The following is an 18,234-nucleotide window of genomic DNA, read 5'->3' as shown; positions in this document are numbered from 1 at the left end:
CTGCAAGCGAGAATTGATAGCAACTTAAGTCAAGAGGACGAACTATAATTTAAATGCTGAATCACAGGTTAATATCGACAGTAAGGGTTGGATGCATCAGGGAGAGGTATCATGAAATATCTGCGCTGGAAGAATGAAAATATCTGATAGAAATGCATCTTGCTTCTCTGTCTAAACTCCTGACTTTTCCAGGTGGATGTGCAGTTTGTGAGGATGATGAAGCGTTTCATCTCTCTGGCTGAAATGAAGCGACACCATCAAGAACACAAAACCAAGGAAGGTCCACTGAAAAACATGGCACTCTTTACCAGGGCTAGGCTTTCCATACAGCCACTAGCCAAAGGTGAGGTTGGTGCATTATATTGATACTGTAGTAACCACAACTATTGCTCCATTTCTAAGCAATATCACATTGTTGTAAGGGCAGTATAAATATTAGTCCCATCAAATTATGTGAGTTACCAAGTCTTCACATTGGGCAATGTGAGAAAATGAAGCATCGATTTGTCAGCATAAGGAGTTAAAATTTACTATTTCTAAAAATTGATTTTTTTTTCATTAACTATTGTGTTGACGCAAAACTAAATTTTCAACCTGATTATTACTGAAGACTTATTTTCTGGCACCTCTTGTCAGCTGATTCAACATCATTAGTGTTGTGCCCTGTAATCAGTCACAAGATAGCGTTTGCTGGTAAATCAAAGATTTTTTTAAAAAATCAGCTAGTGATAAGAATAGCTGCCAGTTTATAATTAGTGGTGTGTAGAATTGAGCATTTTCCTTGTTTAGAACATTCATTGGCAACTGGTTCCTGGAAAAGTGAAGTCAGCAACTGAAAAAGCCAATTAATATTTTGTGTGATCATTCTTAAGAATTAATTCAATGGTCCCAACCAAAACATTAACCCCTCCCGATGCAGAGTAATGCTATAAATTTCCAGAATTATTTTACTTTAAATATTTTCAGTGCAAGTACTGAAAAAGTAATATTAATTTAAACTCAGTCTTGTGACTAGCTGGCTGAGGTTCAGTAAACTGCCCAGTATTTGTTAGAAACCCATGGCGAGGCAAGTTTATTTCATTGATTGTTAAATCAAAGTTTAATTTCATAGTTTTCTCTTTTAGAAGTGAGTATTTTGAGAAGTGTTTAACAACTGTATAAGGGTCCTTCCTGTTTATTCCCTTATTTTCCCTTTTATTTTGCTGTTGAACTTTTGATCTATAGATGGTGAATGGACATCTCACTATCTGCTGCGCTTGTCCTTCTAGTTGGTAGTGGTCATGGGTTTGGAAGGTGCTGTCTAAGGAACCTTGGCGGGTTACTGCAGTGCCTCTTATAGATAGTACCATTAACCAGCTTTGACAAAGGGTCATCTGGACTCGAAACGTTAGCTCGTCTCTCCTTACAGATGCTGCCAGACCTCCTGAGATTTCCCAGCATTTTCTCTTTTGGTCCCATTGACTCCAGTTCAGCTAGGGCTGCTTTATGCCATACTCGGTCAAATGCTGCCTTGATGTCAAGGGCAGTCCTCTCACCTCACTTCTGGCATTAAGCTCTTTTGTCCATGTTTGAACCAAAGCTGTAAAGAAGTTAGGAGCTGAGTGACCCTGGCAGAACCCAAACTGAGCGTCAGTGAGCAGGTTATTGCGGAGTTAGTACTGCTTGATAGCACTGTTGATGACTCCTTCCATCTCTTTGCTGATGATAGAGAGTAGACTGCGAGGGCAGTAATTGGCAGGGTTGCATTTGTTCTGTTTGTGTACAGGACACACATGGGCAATTTCCACATTGCTGGGTAGATGCCACTGTTGTAGCTGTACTGGAACAGCTTGGCTAGGGATGTGGCAAGTTCTGGAGCACAATTTCAGTACTATTGCCGGAATATTGGCAGGGCCCATAGCCTTTGCAGTTTCAAGTGCCTTTAGCCATTTCTTGATATCATGTGGAGAGAATCGTATTGGCTGAAGACTGACATCTGTGATGCTGGGGACCTCCGGAGGCGACTGAGATGGATCATCCACTCAGCACTTCTGGCTGAATATTATTGCAAATGCCTCAGCCTTGTATTTTGCACACATGTGCTGGGCTCCCCATCTTTGAGGATGTGGATATTTGTGGAGCTGCCTCCTCCAGTGAGTTGCTTAATTATCCACCACCATTCACAGCTGGATGTGGCAGGACTGCAGAGCTTAGCTCTGTCTATTATTTGCTGCTTATGCTATTTGGTGTGCAAGTAGTCCTGTATTGTCGCTTCATCAGGTTGACAGCTCATTTTTTGGTATGCTTGATGTTGCTCCTGCCATGCTCTCCTGCAGTCATTTGATCAGGATTGACCGCTGGCTTGGTGGTAATGGTAGAATAGAGGCTATGTTGGGCCATGAGGTTGCAGTTGAATACAATTCGGTTGCTGCTGATGGCCCACAGCACCACGTGGATGCCTAGTCTAGAGTTGCCAAATGTTCGAATCCTATCCCATTTGGGATGGATGGTATCCTCAATGTGAAGACCACATTTTCTTTAACACTGATGCTTGCATCCATGAAGCTAGTTATGTTTGTTAATAGAGTCCTTTTAAGTGTCAATGTCCTTGTGCACCGTTTTACTATGAATTTTCTTCCTACCACTTTTAATGGTAAGGTTTTTTGTGAGAAAGGAAGAGCTTACAGTTTTAAAAGCTTTGATTTTTTTTGTTACTTTATCAGAGGAATTTGACTTTGTCCTGAGTCTTGAAGACAAAAAACCAGTTTAAATGGAAGAGGTTGCTGATGGGAGAGCCGTTAATGATCGTCAGTCTTCCAGTTATTGAATGTGTCTATCCAAAGTAACATTTTCTTTGGTGTTGGGGTGGAATTCAGAATGAATAAAATTGCAAGTAGAGATTAATCTTCTAGATTCAGCAATCAGCATTTTTTTCCCCACAGAGGCGTATGCATATTATCTTTTGTGGGCCAAGCCAACTTTATGCCGGCTTTATGCAGCTCTTAGAATGGCAGCAAAACATAGAAAATACATAGCTTGGTTTGACTTTACCTGCAAGTTTAAAAAGTCTTCAATTTTATGTGCAGATAAAGTGGTGCAGGCAGAGGGAAACATTAGCTATCTGACCCTTCTCCTGCATGGTGTAATTTTACTGTGATGACTGCCAGAAAAAAAAACCCTTGCATGTCAATCAACTTAAGTTAAAAGTGTACCATTGGAACACTGGCACTTGTTTACACTTTCAAAAATGCATTCAAATTGTTTCGCAGTTGTTTAAATTGCCATAACACAAATTAAGAAAAATTATTGGTGACATAGGATTTTGGTACATTTAGTGTTGAGATCCTGTGGTGACTTCTGTTCTCAATACACAAGGGATGCATTATTATTAGGCTGACTTACTGTTGTAGAAGGAATACATCAGTTTACAATTAGAACAATCGGTACTTTCCAGATCAGGTGTAAAATAATCATGCATATGAATAGAAGTTGACATAAAACATCACGGATGTAACTATGAAGTATCAACTTGGTGTATACATTATTGTATTTGTATCTTATAATAAAGTTGACTTTATTTCATAGTAATTTTTCAGTTAATTAATATTTTTATTAAAACCTTTAACAAAATTTCTCAAAGTATTGATACATCAATGTGGCCTATTGAATAGTTGGAGGAGAAAAATGTTTTTCATTGCCTCAGTGGAACTACATCCCCAGCCGACCAACAGGTTTTGGCGCAGGTGAGCAATCTGTTTACTGAAATAAACAAGGTTTATTCTTTGAGGAAATAGGCAACTTCTGCTTGGTGCTTCCCATCAGCAGCAGTGCGCAGCAAATAAAACTCAAGCCCCATTTTATTACAGAGCGGCTTAAGGTTCCCGTTAAGTTACACCATTTCAGGAACCAAAACGATGAGCTGTATGACCCATCGGCACATTTACCTCTACTGAGGCTAATCTAGAACGGAGATCACCTTTACTGTTACTTTACCAAAGCTAATGACCATTGTAAAAGACAATAATAAAGCAATAAAAGACAGAACAACATTTTATGTTTGACAACTATATTTTGTAAAATTCAGTATGTTATCATTGGAAGAAAATGTACAAATCTGCCTTCTTTCTCACTGACATTTCATACTTGTGAACTAGTCAAGGTAATTTTGTAAAATTATATTTTCAAAAAACTAATTGTGCACGTACAATATTAAAAGGAATGTTCTATCTAAAACAGTTAACTATAGCCTTTTGTGCCATTTTAAAACAATCTGGTGTTTGTAAGACATGTACAATTTTATTTGAAGAGGCTATTTCAGGCTAGCTACTGACAAGCAGGCAAATATCCTTTCAACAATGGCAGTTTCACAAAGATGTACACAAAATTCCTTTACAGTAACTAGTTACTATAAAAAGCTAAGCTGTCACATGATTATTTTTTTCACCCTCTTGAGAGCTGTTTTCTTAGTTCTCTAATTTCAATCAGGACAGAACTTCTCAAAGGCTTTGGTGAGTCTTTTCTGGTCGAGGATTAAGGAGATGGTTATTAGTTTCTGCTGCAAAATATCAATCTGAAAACAGATGCGTTTGAATGTCAAAGCAGCTCATCACCTGGCCCTATGCAGTCCAATGCAAGAACTCTGGTCATGATTTAATCACAAAAAATTGAAGAATGTAACTAATTTGAAGTTGCGTGACAAAAGCCTTCATCATGATAGTCTTCTTATCTTCTATTGTTTTGGGGGAACAAAATAAAACTTTTCCACATCACTACATATATATTGTTTCTCATAATAAAAATCTCTACTTAAATTCACAATACATTCTGTCTTTCTCCTCCCTCTTAATTTTTTTGTAAACCACAAAACTAAGATAGCAGTTCATAAATGAAGTTAAGACAAGGCATCACTGACCTGGATTACTGGAAGTAAAACTATCCAGGAAAAATTACAATGATATTCTCTAACACTAAGATTATCAAGGCATTTTATAATTTATTTCAGCAAGTCCTATCTTTTCCAATTGACTCAATGTACAAAAGTACTTTGAAAGTTAATTAAGTACAAAGACTTCCTAGAGAACACTACCTCCACATCACAGCAGTCAAAGAAATAAGCCAAAAACAGAGCAGAACGCACTGACTGATTACACTGAGGTTGCCTTAACAGCAGACTCTTACTTAAACCTAATTGCGCACTAGAATTGTTCACATCTCAATAAAAAATCAAATGTGACAAGATATCCTGGCCTATATTTTGCTGGACAAAATGGCACATGTAGAAATAAACACATGAAAGCAGTGAGGGGAAACTGGGCATCAACTTAATTCCTCTTTCCACCTCTTCCTTTTCATGGAATGTCATTACTATCTCTCCCAGTGCCCCTTTAGAGAGGCCATGTGATGGCTATGTAATAATTTTCACCTGATACATTTAGTACTGGGCAAGATTTTGTTCTCTTCTGTTGTTCACCTGCCAATATACACCCCACCTCCCCTTTGTACCCCCACCAGACAAGCACGGCTGGTACATAGAAACTTGTGAATGAATGTTGATCAAAGGCCTGGGCAAATGTATTCTTAACTGATGACTGCCACTTTCATATCACAATTTTAATATGCATTATGAAACAGGCCAACATTTTTATTTTCAAAAACTATAAAAGAAAATTTGAATCTGAATAATCCATCATTCGCTCCAGAAACAAAAAAAAAACTAGTTTTCCAAAAGTTTGCCCATTGGCCATACTTCTTGGCTCATCGAATTTCAGTAATCCATGAGAAATTAGAAAATAAAAACATCAGGCAAGAATGGCCAATGCAATTTCAGAATTTATATCCAAAAGTTCAAATTGTTAGTAATAAACTGGTTTCAACTGAAGTGACATCAAGTTTTATAATGTAACAAAAGCAGGGTGACAACTGATAAGTCCAACATCTACAAAATTAGTTATGGAATACTGATGTAATCAGTTAGTTAATTTTCTGCTGTTAATGCTGAAACGGAGCAAGTCCATCAGGTTATTAAACGATTGTAGTATAATTTAGACTTCAAAATAAAACATGCAATATTTGTTTCTTTTGTGATCAGGAAACGTATGGAGATTTAAAAAATACTGAAAGATCTTTTTGGCAGATACTTAATTACTGAGAGACACATCCAAATATTTTCCACTTCAAATTACACCTTTATAATTAAGACAAAACCATTGGTTTGTAATTCAGTTTACAAACAAAAAATGTCTGAAGACAAACTGATGCTTTCTTTAGAACTAGGCTGACAATGAACTTGAGAGGGATTTTGTCTAGAAGTACAATTTAATATTTTGAAAGCTACAGTATACTACAACAAAAATGCAAAAAACAAATTATACAAAGACTGCAGCATTCATGGTATCATTCTCCCTTCCCATCCTGCAAAAGTCAAATTCCTAGCTTATAGTCATTACCCACCCACCCAAAAAAAAACATAGCTCCAAACTAGGCTGTTGACTTTTCCATCAAAGTGGCTCTAATTCAGAAATCAAGAGGTGCTCTTGTACTGAAGTCTTCCATCTTGCACAATTGATGACTGACCTCTTTGCATGCTGTACATTTCTATTATTCTGCGATTCAGTTACCCAGTGTTTCCCCTTTTTATTTAGGGTGGCACATCAGTCATTTCCCCTCTCCTGAATAGAGACGGCTAGCAATGATCAAAGGTCCAATTAAGCAACATAGCTGAGAACTAACAGAACTCCTAAATCTGAATGACTGATTGATTGAAACGTCAAGTATCCTTCGGCATTGATCTGGCAACCAGCAGATTATCAAGTTTGTACCTTGTACTGTTGACTGAGACTAGAGGAAACACTTGTTATAGTTGGAAGCCGACTTGGAATTAATGTAGTATCTATTATTTAAATAGATTATTCGATCACAGTTTCATTTTCCACAAGTTTTCATGATCATTAAGAAAATAATGGAAACACAAATGGAACACCATCCCATATTAAACATGATCTGGTTAGTAACAAAAAGAGAACATCATTTATAAAATTAATTATTCTTTTGGATTTAAGAGAGTGCCCAATACCAATCATTAATACTGCATTTTTCCGAGTGTGCTTATTAAGTAATGGCTTCAGATCATCTGTCTTTTAAGAAATCCTCTGCAGGGCTGCATGCTCTTTTAGACTGCCTCGGATTTTTAAAGTTGATAATGGTGCTTAAGTACACACGTTTAAATATGTAACTTTAAATAAAATAACAATAATTGAAAAAATGTCCAGAAACTAGAATCTTTTTTCAGGATAGAAAGTCAAAAGTTAACACCACAAGATGTTTTGATGCAGTTGGAAACCATTTTCCGGCTTTCCCATCTGCAACTACCTTAGCTGATTTTAAAATGGGTACATTGAATTAAGTTTAGATGGTACTATGGACAAATTTAGGATGTTGAACACTAATCTATTGCATGCTTAAATCAAAGTTCCTTGCGTAAGTCCTGCTTTAAAATGCCTGTTAATTACCACAAACACTAAAAGCACTTGCCGTGTTAAGATGAACATTATTTTTAGGTGCAAAATCCCACCTCGCGTGCTTCTTTGAACCTATCCAGATATTGTATTTATAGTGTGACAAATACAACATATATACTTGTGCCATAAACTGTCCTGCTTGGGAGTAAAATATCTAGCATTAAAATGGCACATTGGAATAAGATATCTGTATGGAATGTTAACATTTGTTCACCATTTCTACAGAGGAAAATGAATGTATTGAAATTCTCTACTTAAACTATTTTTATGCCATTGGAAGTTTATGTACAATGTTTTTTTCCTACGAAGAAGAAAATACATGACTCCAAAACTATTTTCAGCACAAGGTGTGAGATGTGTTGTGATCTAGACTTCACTGCCTGAAAAGGTACCAAAAGCAGAACCAATAGTAACTTTCAAAAGGGGATTTGCTAAATACTGGGAGAAAACAGCTGGGCAATGGGACTAATTGGATAGCTCTTTTAAAAAGACAGCAGAGGCACAATGGCCAAATGTCATCCTCCTGTGTTGTAAAATTCTATACTCTCACCTTCCTTATGCTTAAAAAAGAATTTCTATTGTGTAATTTTTATACAAAACTTGCCCATCTTTCAAATGTTTAGAGAACAGATACATTTGGACAAATGTATAGAAACAGCCAAAGACATTGCATGCATTAATAATGGAAACATTCGGATAATTTAATTTTAAAGCATAATTATTATATCATAATAACATCCTGTGGGTTTGGTGGGGATGGAAAGAGACAATAATGGCTGAATTTAGTATGAGATGTGGAGTGTAGAGCTGAATTCAGTGCAAATTGGGATACGTAAGCAGATACCAATGTTTGATCATAGTAGGATTAACCTAAAGTGAAAACCTTTCAAAAGAAATGGCTAATTTTTCATAGTAAAAAAAACTGGTTGATAAACTAGTGCTGGATTCAAGTGCTCTTCATGATAGGACAAAAACTACACATGCTTGAAGACAATACAATAACGGAACTTGGGACTAGTTGACTCTGAGCTTCGCTTGGTATTGCTCCACCATGTGTTTTAAGTAAAATAAAAATCTGCATTAACTCAAATGATAAAACACAAAGGCTACCCTATACATTTCAGTCCCATCTTCTCTTGCCCAAAGAAGTATTCTGCAGGGAATTGGGTCAACGTGAAACAAACTAATTTCTCTGCCATTGATTTTTTTTGTAGGTTATGTTATTAATCTAGCTGCCTAGACTGACAAAAACGGGGCTAGTTATCTTCATCCTGATTTTGTACCGATGGTTTGTTTCCAGTATTTGCCGATCCTTCGTAACGCTGTGATGCAATGGCTGCTTGATGGGACATACTTTTTCGAACAATATCGCCTTTTCGCCACAAAGTGATTTCCTATATATAAGAAAAAGAAGTGACACAAGGCACACAAGCAGATTTCTGTCACCATTACTTCATGACATTAAAATGATGTTGTGCTTCCAGGGGAAAATATAGTTTAAAAACTATTACTGGAGAACATTAACACTATACACAAGAAACGTCATTAATATTAAAGAGGCTCTATATAACATTGTTCTCTCTAAAGTATCCTAATAAAACATGGAAGAAACAAAATCAAGTTTACTGAATTTAAATGATGTCAACTGCCCTGAATTAAATGCGGTTGAGAAAGCCAACTTATAGTGCCGAGTTCCCCCATGACCAAAGATACCTCTGTTTGGTAGCTACACTACAAAATGTGTTTCACAATTCAAGTTCACAGCAGTGGTCTGTCTTATTTTTCTTTTTTTTTCCTATAGATTTAGAGTATCCAATTCATTTTTTGCGAATTAAGAGGCAATTTAGAATTTAATGTTGCCAATTCACCTACCCTGCACATCTTTGGGTTGTGGGGGCAAGACCCATGCAGACACTGGGAGAATGTGCAAAGTCCACATGGACAGTGGCCCGGAGCCGGGATCGAACCCCGGGTCCTCAGTGTCGTGAGGCAGAAGTGCTAACCACTGTGCCACCAGTTGAAATACAATTTCATGAAGATAATAATAATAATCTTTATTGTCACAAGTAGACTTACATTAACACTACAATGAAGTTACTGCGAAAAGACTCTAGTCACCACATTCCGCCAATTGTTCGGGTACAGAGGGAAAATTCAATGTCCAAATTACCTAACAGCACGATTTTTGGGACTTGTGGGAGGAAACCAGAACACCTGGAGGAAACCCAAGCAGATACAAGGAGAACGTGCATAATCCGCACAGACAGTGACCCAAGCCTGGAATTGAACCTGGGACCCTAGAGCTGTAAAGCAGCAGTGCTACCCACTGTGCTACCGTGCCACCAAATAGATTACTCAGACGGCAGAGGAGAAATTAGGTGGCTAGTTAAGTATGTCTGTTGATGACTTACAGGTAATCACTTTCACTGGAACTTATTTTATTGCTGAATGTCTGGCAGCAATTGTTTCTCCCAGGAATTAATACGACCAGTCATTGGTGAGGATAGTGCATGAAATTTGCGGTCCGATGGAGCGTGTATCGACTACATTTTACTTATGTTAAAATACGCACAATTTGCAAAATATAGTAATTAATAAAAAGTTCTGTAGTGTACCAATGGAGTAGGATCTTTCACAGATTACAAACGCAAGAGAAACAGTTGCATGTCCTAGCTGATACATTTCTAATAATTACCAACTGATTTCTGAACATAATCTAACCAAAGACAACTCCAATGTTTTAAGCACTTTTTACGGTTCAATTTTAAGAGAAAGGCCAGATGAAAATGGTCACACTACAGAATCCTCCATGCAGTCTGTGGCTTGCATTTAATTTGCAAAGAACCTCCATGGTAAGCAGTTGACACAGTTGCTTTCAACAAAAGCCACAAAGTGAGAGGCATCAACTAGATGAAAGTTGCTGCACCTGTGGAGTAGCGCCTCGAGCCGTAACAATTTAGCTTGCCTGAGCTATTTTGAAGTATCTGCCTGCAGTAGATATCGCAGAGGGACGTTTCTTGGAAGCCCTTACAACCAGTCTTATAGAACCACTTAAGGGTACAATGCAAAGGCAAGAGCAATCACTCACTCTAGTTTAAACCATACTAATAGTTCAGGCCAATTCTATGGTTAAGCCAATTTTTTCTTTGTCTTAATCTATTTAAGAATGTATAATCCCGGCCATAGGGGAGGAAGTGGCATTGTCGCTGGATTAGTAATCCAGACACCCAGAGTAATGCTCTAGGACCCAGGTTTGAATCTCATCACAGCAGATGGTGAAATTTGAATTCAATAAAAATATGGAAATGACCATGAAACCATTGTAGATTATCATAAAAACCCATCTGGTTCACTGGATAAAAGCAAATTACTGCGGATGCTGCAATCTGAAAGGAAAGAGAAAATACTGGAAAATCTCAGCAGACCTGCTAAGATTTTCCAGCATTTTCTCTTTCCCATCAATTCACTAATGGCCTTTAGGGAAGGAAATCTACCATCTTTACCCAGTTCGGCTTACATGTGACTCTAGACACACAGCAATGCGGTTGACTCTTAAATGTCCTCTGAAATGTCCTGGCAAGCCACTCAGTTCAAGGGCAATTAGGGATGGGCAATAAATGCTGGCCTAGCCAGTGACACCCACATCCCATGAATAAATAAGAAAAAACTTCTATACATCGAAACATTGGTTTGGAAAAAAAGGTTATTTTGTACAGTCAGCAGGTTAACTTTGGATTGCTTATGAAACCTTTTTATTTTCTGTCAATTTACAAATTATCAATGAAAAAGGTGATAAATATAGTATGAAATTATTATTTTAATGGAGTTTATCAACTTTCCCATTGAAGGTACAGATATTGTGTTGGTTTTAGTTAGATTCACAATCTCCAACCACGTGAGAAAAGTGGTCATGGAGGTTAGGGGGAAGAATGTTCTAAACCTGTGCAGAAAAATGTTACTTCTGTGGAGATTATTATTATTATTATTTTTTTAAAAATACACCTGTATCCAAATAGTTTCACCTTGTAGAAAAAACACAACAGGTGCATATAAAACCATAGAACACTATCACGGGGATAACTCTGTAAAAGTCATAGGCCAGGATTTTCTGATCCCATGAATTCCCACCCAAAGTCAGCGGATTTTTGTTCCGTCAAATTTTCTGTCCTGTTCATGAAAATTCCCACCTTAGGCAGGAACCAGAAAATCCCGGCCATAGTTTTCAATTACAGCTGCTGTGACTCTGGCAATAGGAGGTGAAATGGCCCCTTCACATCCAGAATCCTGCTTCTTCAAGAGTATATGCATTTGTTTTAAAATGATAAACCAGATCAAATGAGATATATTCTGAAATATTTACCAGTATAAATTGGGTATGCTAATAGATGGGGTATCTTCATTACTCAATGACTACATTAACTAGTACTTACCTGCTGTTTGAAATATCTCCTTTCCTCCTCATCAATAAGAACAAGATTGAGGTAGTATCGTACAGAGAATTTTTTGTTGATATCCCTCATAGTTGGAGTCAACTCATATCCAGCCAGAAAAAGCCTGATAGGAATGGACTCACCTAACAAAAAAAAATGAAAAAAAGCTCTGCACAAATTGAATATTACATATATATTTTTGGCAATGTATTAAATAGGCAGCAAGAGGTATTAAAGCCCTGATCCGCGTTAAAATTGGAAGTGCAGCTTTTCTGGTTTTTGGTCCAATGTGAGACCACTCATGCCCGTTACTTGTTGAACTAGCAGCAAAGCAGATTACAATACTCCCTGCTTTTTGATACAATATTGTAACACCATACTTAATTGGATCAGTAGCACTGGAATATTACAAGTGATTCAAACCACCACTACAAAGTGAAAGATGTGGATTGTCAAACTTAATTTACCACATTTACGAACACAGGAATTTTCAAGGACAGTTGACCTCATAAGCCGATCCCTTTTCAACCGATCTAGCCATACCTATCTGCGTGCACTTATTGGATGCAACACTGAAGCTACTGTAGACTTCATCAAAGCAGTGATTAATGCTGGGTGCAGGTCTATGGACAGTGGTGGCATTCCTGCACTTCACAAAATTACCATCCTTTATCTGAGAATCTGACCAGTTAACGCTATCCTTTCAAGACATACACAGTATTATTTAGTGCAGGCAGAGTCCTGTCTGGATCTATCCTGGGGAGAAAATTCCCTAAAGTGCTTTGTGCACCAGGGATGGGTAGTAAATACTGTTTTTTCCAACACTGCCCAAACCCCTAAATTATAAACAGCTTAAATTAAACTGCATTTGTCAATTGCCTACCCACCATCCAAATTCCTCACACCTCACGTAGCTCAAGCACATCCTTCACTACGTTAATCATACTAGGTGTGTGTCACCTGCAAATACTGGGATGGAACTACTAGTACCCTCTTTCAGATTATTTCCTAAAATGTTGAAGCATAGCAGCCCGAACATTGAGCACTGCTGGACTCCAGTGCAATTCCCACCGACTACACTAACCATATCAGACTACATAGCCACAATCCAAATTGGATTCCTTCAGACCTGTGAAATATAAGTTGAAAAAATTAACTTTTAAAAAAAGTTATTTTGGAGTTGTTCTTTCAGCGATTCCTTGCTGTTGGTAAGGACTGAAACGTTAAGAACGAAAGACTTAAGAGGAATATTTTTCAAAATTAGAAAAAAGATGAAATATTTTCATGGAGTTATTCAGGCTGTTCTAGTACACATCGGCCAACGTTCATTCAGTTTGGCTCCAAGATATAACTGTTAAAGTAAATTGGCCAGAAAGACAGTGTTGTTGTTGTAGAGAAAGTGCAAATAAGGTTTTGCTCAAGAGCTTCACTACCCACCTCGGACTGGGGCTCCATCCATTATTTCATACTTTGCTATTGTGTCGTTTTCATGAAACACGTTTGGTCCAGTTCCTGTAGTTTCCCTTTTTATGATGTCAATCTCCATATGTTTGATCTTGATCCGAACCAGTAAGAAATAGATCTTTCCCACAATGACATCCTTCAAATGGTACCTAGAATTAGAAGAGGTGCAAGGACTTGTACAATCACTTAGCGGTTTTCATGTTGGATTTCAATTTCCTTTGCTGATTGCAAAATATTATGTCCACTTTTATATTAGAATTTTATAGAAAAATATACCGCAAGAGACAAATAAATCTATGAAGCCATTTAAGTATCATCCTCTGAACGAAAATGCTAAATAAGAAAGAAGCGGTGTTGCAATTCTCAACAGTTTAACACTTTATAAGCAGTGCAAGACCGGTCAGTTTTCAGAGTGCACACATAATTTATTGCACAATATGACCGCTAAGAATTTGAGTGCACTTTTGAACAACGATTGATTCATTAGTACTGCTGCCGTCAGAAGTAGAATCTCAATACACTGAATTCCTTCTAAATGTGCGATTTGCTTAATTATCTTAAGTCTTTAAAAAGTTTTAATGATTATGCCTTCTTAAAAAAAAAGAACTAGATGGCAGTGGACTAAACAATAACCTGTCACCTTTGGGACAATGGTTCAAATCCAGCCTAAACTGCTCGATGAACATCTATATTATCAGTTACAAAACCGTGGATTAACATGCCAAGACAAAGCATTCCAATGTCAAGTGTTCAAAAGCAGAGAGACCTGGCAAAATTTAGCAATCGATTACCTCTTAGCAGCTATGCTTAAGTGTGGGTGTTCATAAAGCATAAACATTATTCTCTGGACAGTAGTATTGTTTTAGTCCCTTTGATATTTCACACAAGTGAATCTAAAAATTAATTGCACACATGTGAAATGACCAACTAACCACCGCAATGGAAATCTGGTGCGGCAGGACAGAGAATCCTGTCCACAGTATCTCATACACACTTTTCAAAAACAGGCTTGTTTTAAACCTCAAAAAGAATGCAGTTAAGAAGATGTGCAAGCAAAATTAAATCTTAGGCTACAACACAAGTAAATTATCAATGCAGTGGACCCAAGGTGGTTTCTTCACTCAGCAAGACATTAAAAATGAAGGCATTTAATTTGCCTCATCTGTACACCAACCTGCAAAGTCAGCATGTAGTTTCTGGCTTTACAGTTATGCTTAAAGGCTTCATAATAACAAAACAACTAGCAAAATGATGTGCCATGTAAGAAAATGAAAAAACCGTGGCATATTTTGAAGTAGACATGATTAAAACTACCAATTTAGAAGGGAGGAAAATTCAATTGCACAAATTTTCACGAACCATCACAGCATGGATAAAGTTGACATTTTGGACTAAATTAATGGGAAGCATATTCTACTGAACTGTATCACTGTTTTATACTTTAGAACTACAGATCATGCACAACAGTTGTTTTGTACAGAACATTCATTGTGACTCAAATTCCACATTTATGGGTGGTACTAATAATGCTACTTTTTTTATTATCCATCCCCAAGAAGCTACTGGTGAATCCTCTTCTTGATCTGCTGCAGGACTTGTAGTGGTGGCACACTTGCAATGGTGTACGGTAGGGAATTCTGGGATTTTGAGCCAGCAATGAAGGAATAGTGACAGTATATGCCCAAGCAAACGTTAAGTTGGGCTTCAATCTGTACGGGACCTTAAAATTGATAGCATTCTCATGATCCGGCAGCTCGGCTCATTCTTGGTGGTTTCACTCTTGGTGGGGTTTCTGTTGCAGCTCATTCTTCAGAAAGGGTGGCAGGAATGGGAGTAAGGACTGTTTGATTTGGGTAGTGTTGAACTTCTTGCCTGTTGTGATTACATCCAGACATGTAGTGCGTATTCCATCACATTGCTGAGTTGAGCCTTGTTGACTGTCCTTAGGTTTTGAAGGATTGGGAGATGAGCCACTCACCACAGCGTATCCACCCTCTCTCTACTGTGCTCTTGTAACTGTTATGTTGGTATGCCTGGTCAAATTGAGAGGCTGGGAACCAGGGGATGGTTTAGCACAATGGGCTAAACAGCTGGCTTGTAATGCAGAACAAGACCAGCAGCACGGGTTCAATTCCCGTACCGGCCTCCCTGAACAGGCACTGGAATGTGTCGACTAGGGGCTTTTCACAGTAACTTAATTGAAGCCCACTTGTGACGATAAGCGATTATTATGATCCCCAGAATGTTAACAGTGGTGAAACTGGCAGTAATGGTGCTGTTGAAGGTCAGGGATGTTGCTAGGCCACTACCTGACATTTACATGGTGCCACTTGCTAACCCAAACCTGGATGTTTTCCAGATTCAGATGTAGGTTTGTACAGGCTTCTTAATTTTCAAGAATTGAATGGAGCTCAGCCATGGGAAATCAGAAATAAAGTGACCTTGTGCGGTAGGCAAGATCAATAATGAAGCAGCTAATGGTGGGTTTACCAGAGACACTTTCTGCAGTGATGTCTTATATCTGACAACTGACCACCAAAACCATGACTACATTTCTTTATGTCAAGTCCCCAGCTAGGCAGTTCTCTCCTTGACACTTAAAAACCTTATTTTTATGCAGGTTCCTCGATGCCTTGGAAGCTATTCGCAGTTCTTCTCTGGTATTCAACTCTTGCATCCATTTCTGGATCAAGGCTGTGAAGAGGTTGGAAACAAAATGGTTCCTAAAGAACTTGAACTAAGCAAGAAAGAGTGAAATAAACAAAATGACAGACATCAGTAAGTTTACACGTAAGTTCATTTCAGCCAATAGTTTCTTGGAGCAGGACTTGGGTCCACTTTATTAATGAAATTTTATTTAATTATTTCTAGTTTTGAGAATCACAGGGAAATTCAACACCACCTAAGTAAGCTGTTGATGAAAATGGTAAAGTAGATAGCTCATTTGCTTTAGTTTGTTGTTTTTAATAGGGCGAAGAAATCTTACTGTACATGAATTTTTAAACTCCTGCTGGGATAGACTATTTCCTACAGCTGAGGAAACACAAGTGATTAGTTCCCGGGCCCTTTTTACACTGCAACTGGGGCAGTCATTAGCACTTTAAGGTGGTTTTCATCAGGCTCAATTCAGCAACAGTGTCCACAGCAACCAAAACTGGAATCTCAGCACAGTGAAGGAGCTCAATTCCATGACTTGGTATGCTAATAGACAATGTTTTGAACCAGCAGTTAATTGATCAGGTTTGCATTTATAGTCTAGTAAAGAAACGACTTGTATCACTTGTGTGGGCAGCATGGTAGCACAAGTGGATAGCACTGTGGCATCACAGCGCCAGGGTCCCAGGTTCGATTCCCCGCTGGGTCACTGTCTGTGCGGAGTCTGCACGTTCTCCCAGTGTCTGCGTGGGTTTCCTCCGGGTGCTCCAGTTTCCTCCCACAGTCCAAAGACGTGCAGATTAGGTGGATTGGCCATGATAAATTGCCCTTAGTGACCAAAGAAAAGGTTAGGAGGGGTTATTGGGTTACGGGGATAGGGTGGAAGTGAGGGCTTAAGGGGGTCGATGCAGACTCGATGGGTCGAATGGCCTCCTTCTGCACTGTATGTTCTATATTCACTCAGGTTATTTGGTCAAAGTCTACTTGAACATGAACAAAGCTGCTGCTGGTAAAGTAAATATATTCACATCTAAAGCACAAGATCTTAAAATCATATCTATGCAAAAGGCAATATCATTTCTGTTAAGATGGATTTCACTTTGGTCTTCAAGAGATATACACTATTCCCATTTTGCCAGTTCATTATCTAACTTAAATGGAAAAGGACAAAGGGGGCAATTTTTACTTTGGATATTGTAAAATGGGTGATATTGAACTGACCACCCATTACAAGCCTCGCCCAATTCTACATTCCAGTGACTTCACTGGAAACGGATATTAGACAGGTTATGCGATAGGTAGTTAATTCTATACCAGCAAAAGTAAGAATTACCCCCAAGAATCCAACTGAGACTTTGATGTTCCTTCAATGTTGCATGGAAGTACATGTCATTTCAACTACAGTCAAATCCACAAACAGTGAAATCCTCTTGTATGCAAAACAATTCTGAAGGGGGAAAAAAACTTGCATATATCCAGATAAGCTTATGGCTGTTGCACGTGGGGAGAAACATTTCTAACTAGTTAATGATTGCATCTAAGGGCCTGATTTTAACCTCTGTATAAGTGGATGGGTCTTGAGGGAGTTAACAATCTCACCCTAAGTCACTCATGTTACATGCAGCACTCAATCATGTTGGGATTTGCTACCACATTTATAGTCATGTTTCTGACCTGATCTCAGCAGTCCATTTGAGCCATTAGACTGCATACAAGTCAGACATCACCTAATTATTAAAGGCCGATTATATGTTAGCCCATTCCCCAAAGATTGAGACTCATGCTAGGGTATAAAGCACCCACTCTACACAAGAGAAATGTCCGCTCTACACAAGAGCCAATCTGGGGTTGGGCAAAATCACAAGTGAGCTTGATCATCTCTTGGAGTCTAGTAATCCAATGGCAACACAGCAATCAGTAGGCAGAAACGTGGCTGCTTTCCTCCTAACTGTCCAAGGTGGCAATGCCAATACCAGCACCTTTCTGCTTTTGTTGCATCAGAACTTGAACCCATATTTAGAGCTATGCATTAAAGCATGCATTACTGAAATGGATTCTACATGCATGTGACTTAGAAATAACCAGATGTCAGATACCTTGGTTGAACAAGTTCCAGTCTTAATCCAGACCCAGTCAATACCAATATACGTCCCATGGGCATGTCTGGTTATATGCAGCTTTTTTCTCCA

The 18,234-nt window shown here is 38.2% G+C and overlaps 2 protein-coding genes across 2 annotated transcripts in view; one reads left to right on the top strand and one right to left on the bottom strand.

Moving 5' to 3' along the window:
- The window catches only part of thyn1 (thymocyte nuclear protein 1), a 31,443-nt gene extending 27,876 nt beyond the window's left edge, over positions 1-3,567 (top strand). Inside the window, exons 7-8 of the mRNA XM_038778963.1 lie at positions 193-343; positions 2,703-3,567. Of these exons, the coding sequence (XP_038634891.1) occupies positions 193-343; positions 2,703-2,749 (198 nt within the window). The 3' untranslated portion in view covers positions 2,750-3,567. The remainder of the gene's footprint in view (positions 1-192; positions 344-2,702) is intronic.
- A 461-nt stretch (positions 3,568-4,028) lies between these two features.
- Positions 4,029-18,234, bottom strand: part of LOC119954088 (vacuolar protein sorting-associated protein 26B-like) — a 44,103-nt gene continuing 29,897 nt past the window's right edge. The window contains exons 4-6 of the mRNA XM_038778962.1: positions 13,364-13,539; positions 11,927-12,069; positions 4,029-8,890 (exon numbers count right to left, since the gene is read on the bottom strand). Coding sequence (XP_038634890.1) covers positions 8,753-8,890; positions 11,927-12,069; positions 13,364-13,539 — 457 coding nt within the window. The 3' untranslated portion in view covers positions 4,029-8,752. The remainder of the gene's footprint in view (positions 8,891-11,926; positions 12,070-13,363; positions 13,540-18,234) is intronic.

The sequence above is a fragment of the Scyliorhinus canicula genome, chromosome 19 (genome assembly GCF_902713615.1).
Source record: "Scyliorhinus canicula chromosome 19, sScyCan1.1, whole genome shotgun sequence".
Taxonomy (NCBI): Eukaryota; Metazoa; Chordata; class Chondrichthyes; order Carcharhiniformes; family Scyliorhinidae; genus Scyliorhinus; species Scyliorhinus canicula.
The sequence above is the reverse complement of the archived record's forward strand: the minus strand, read 5'-3'. Positions and strand labels throughout refer to the sequence as shown.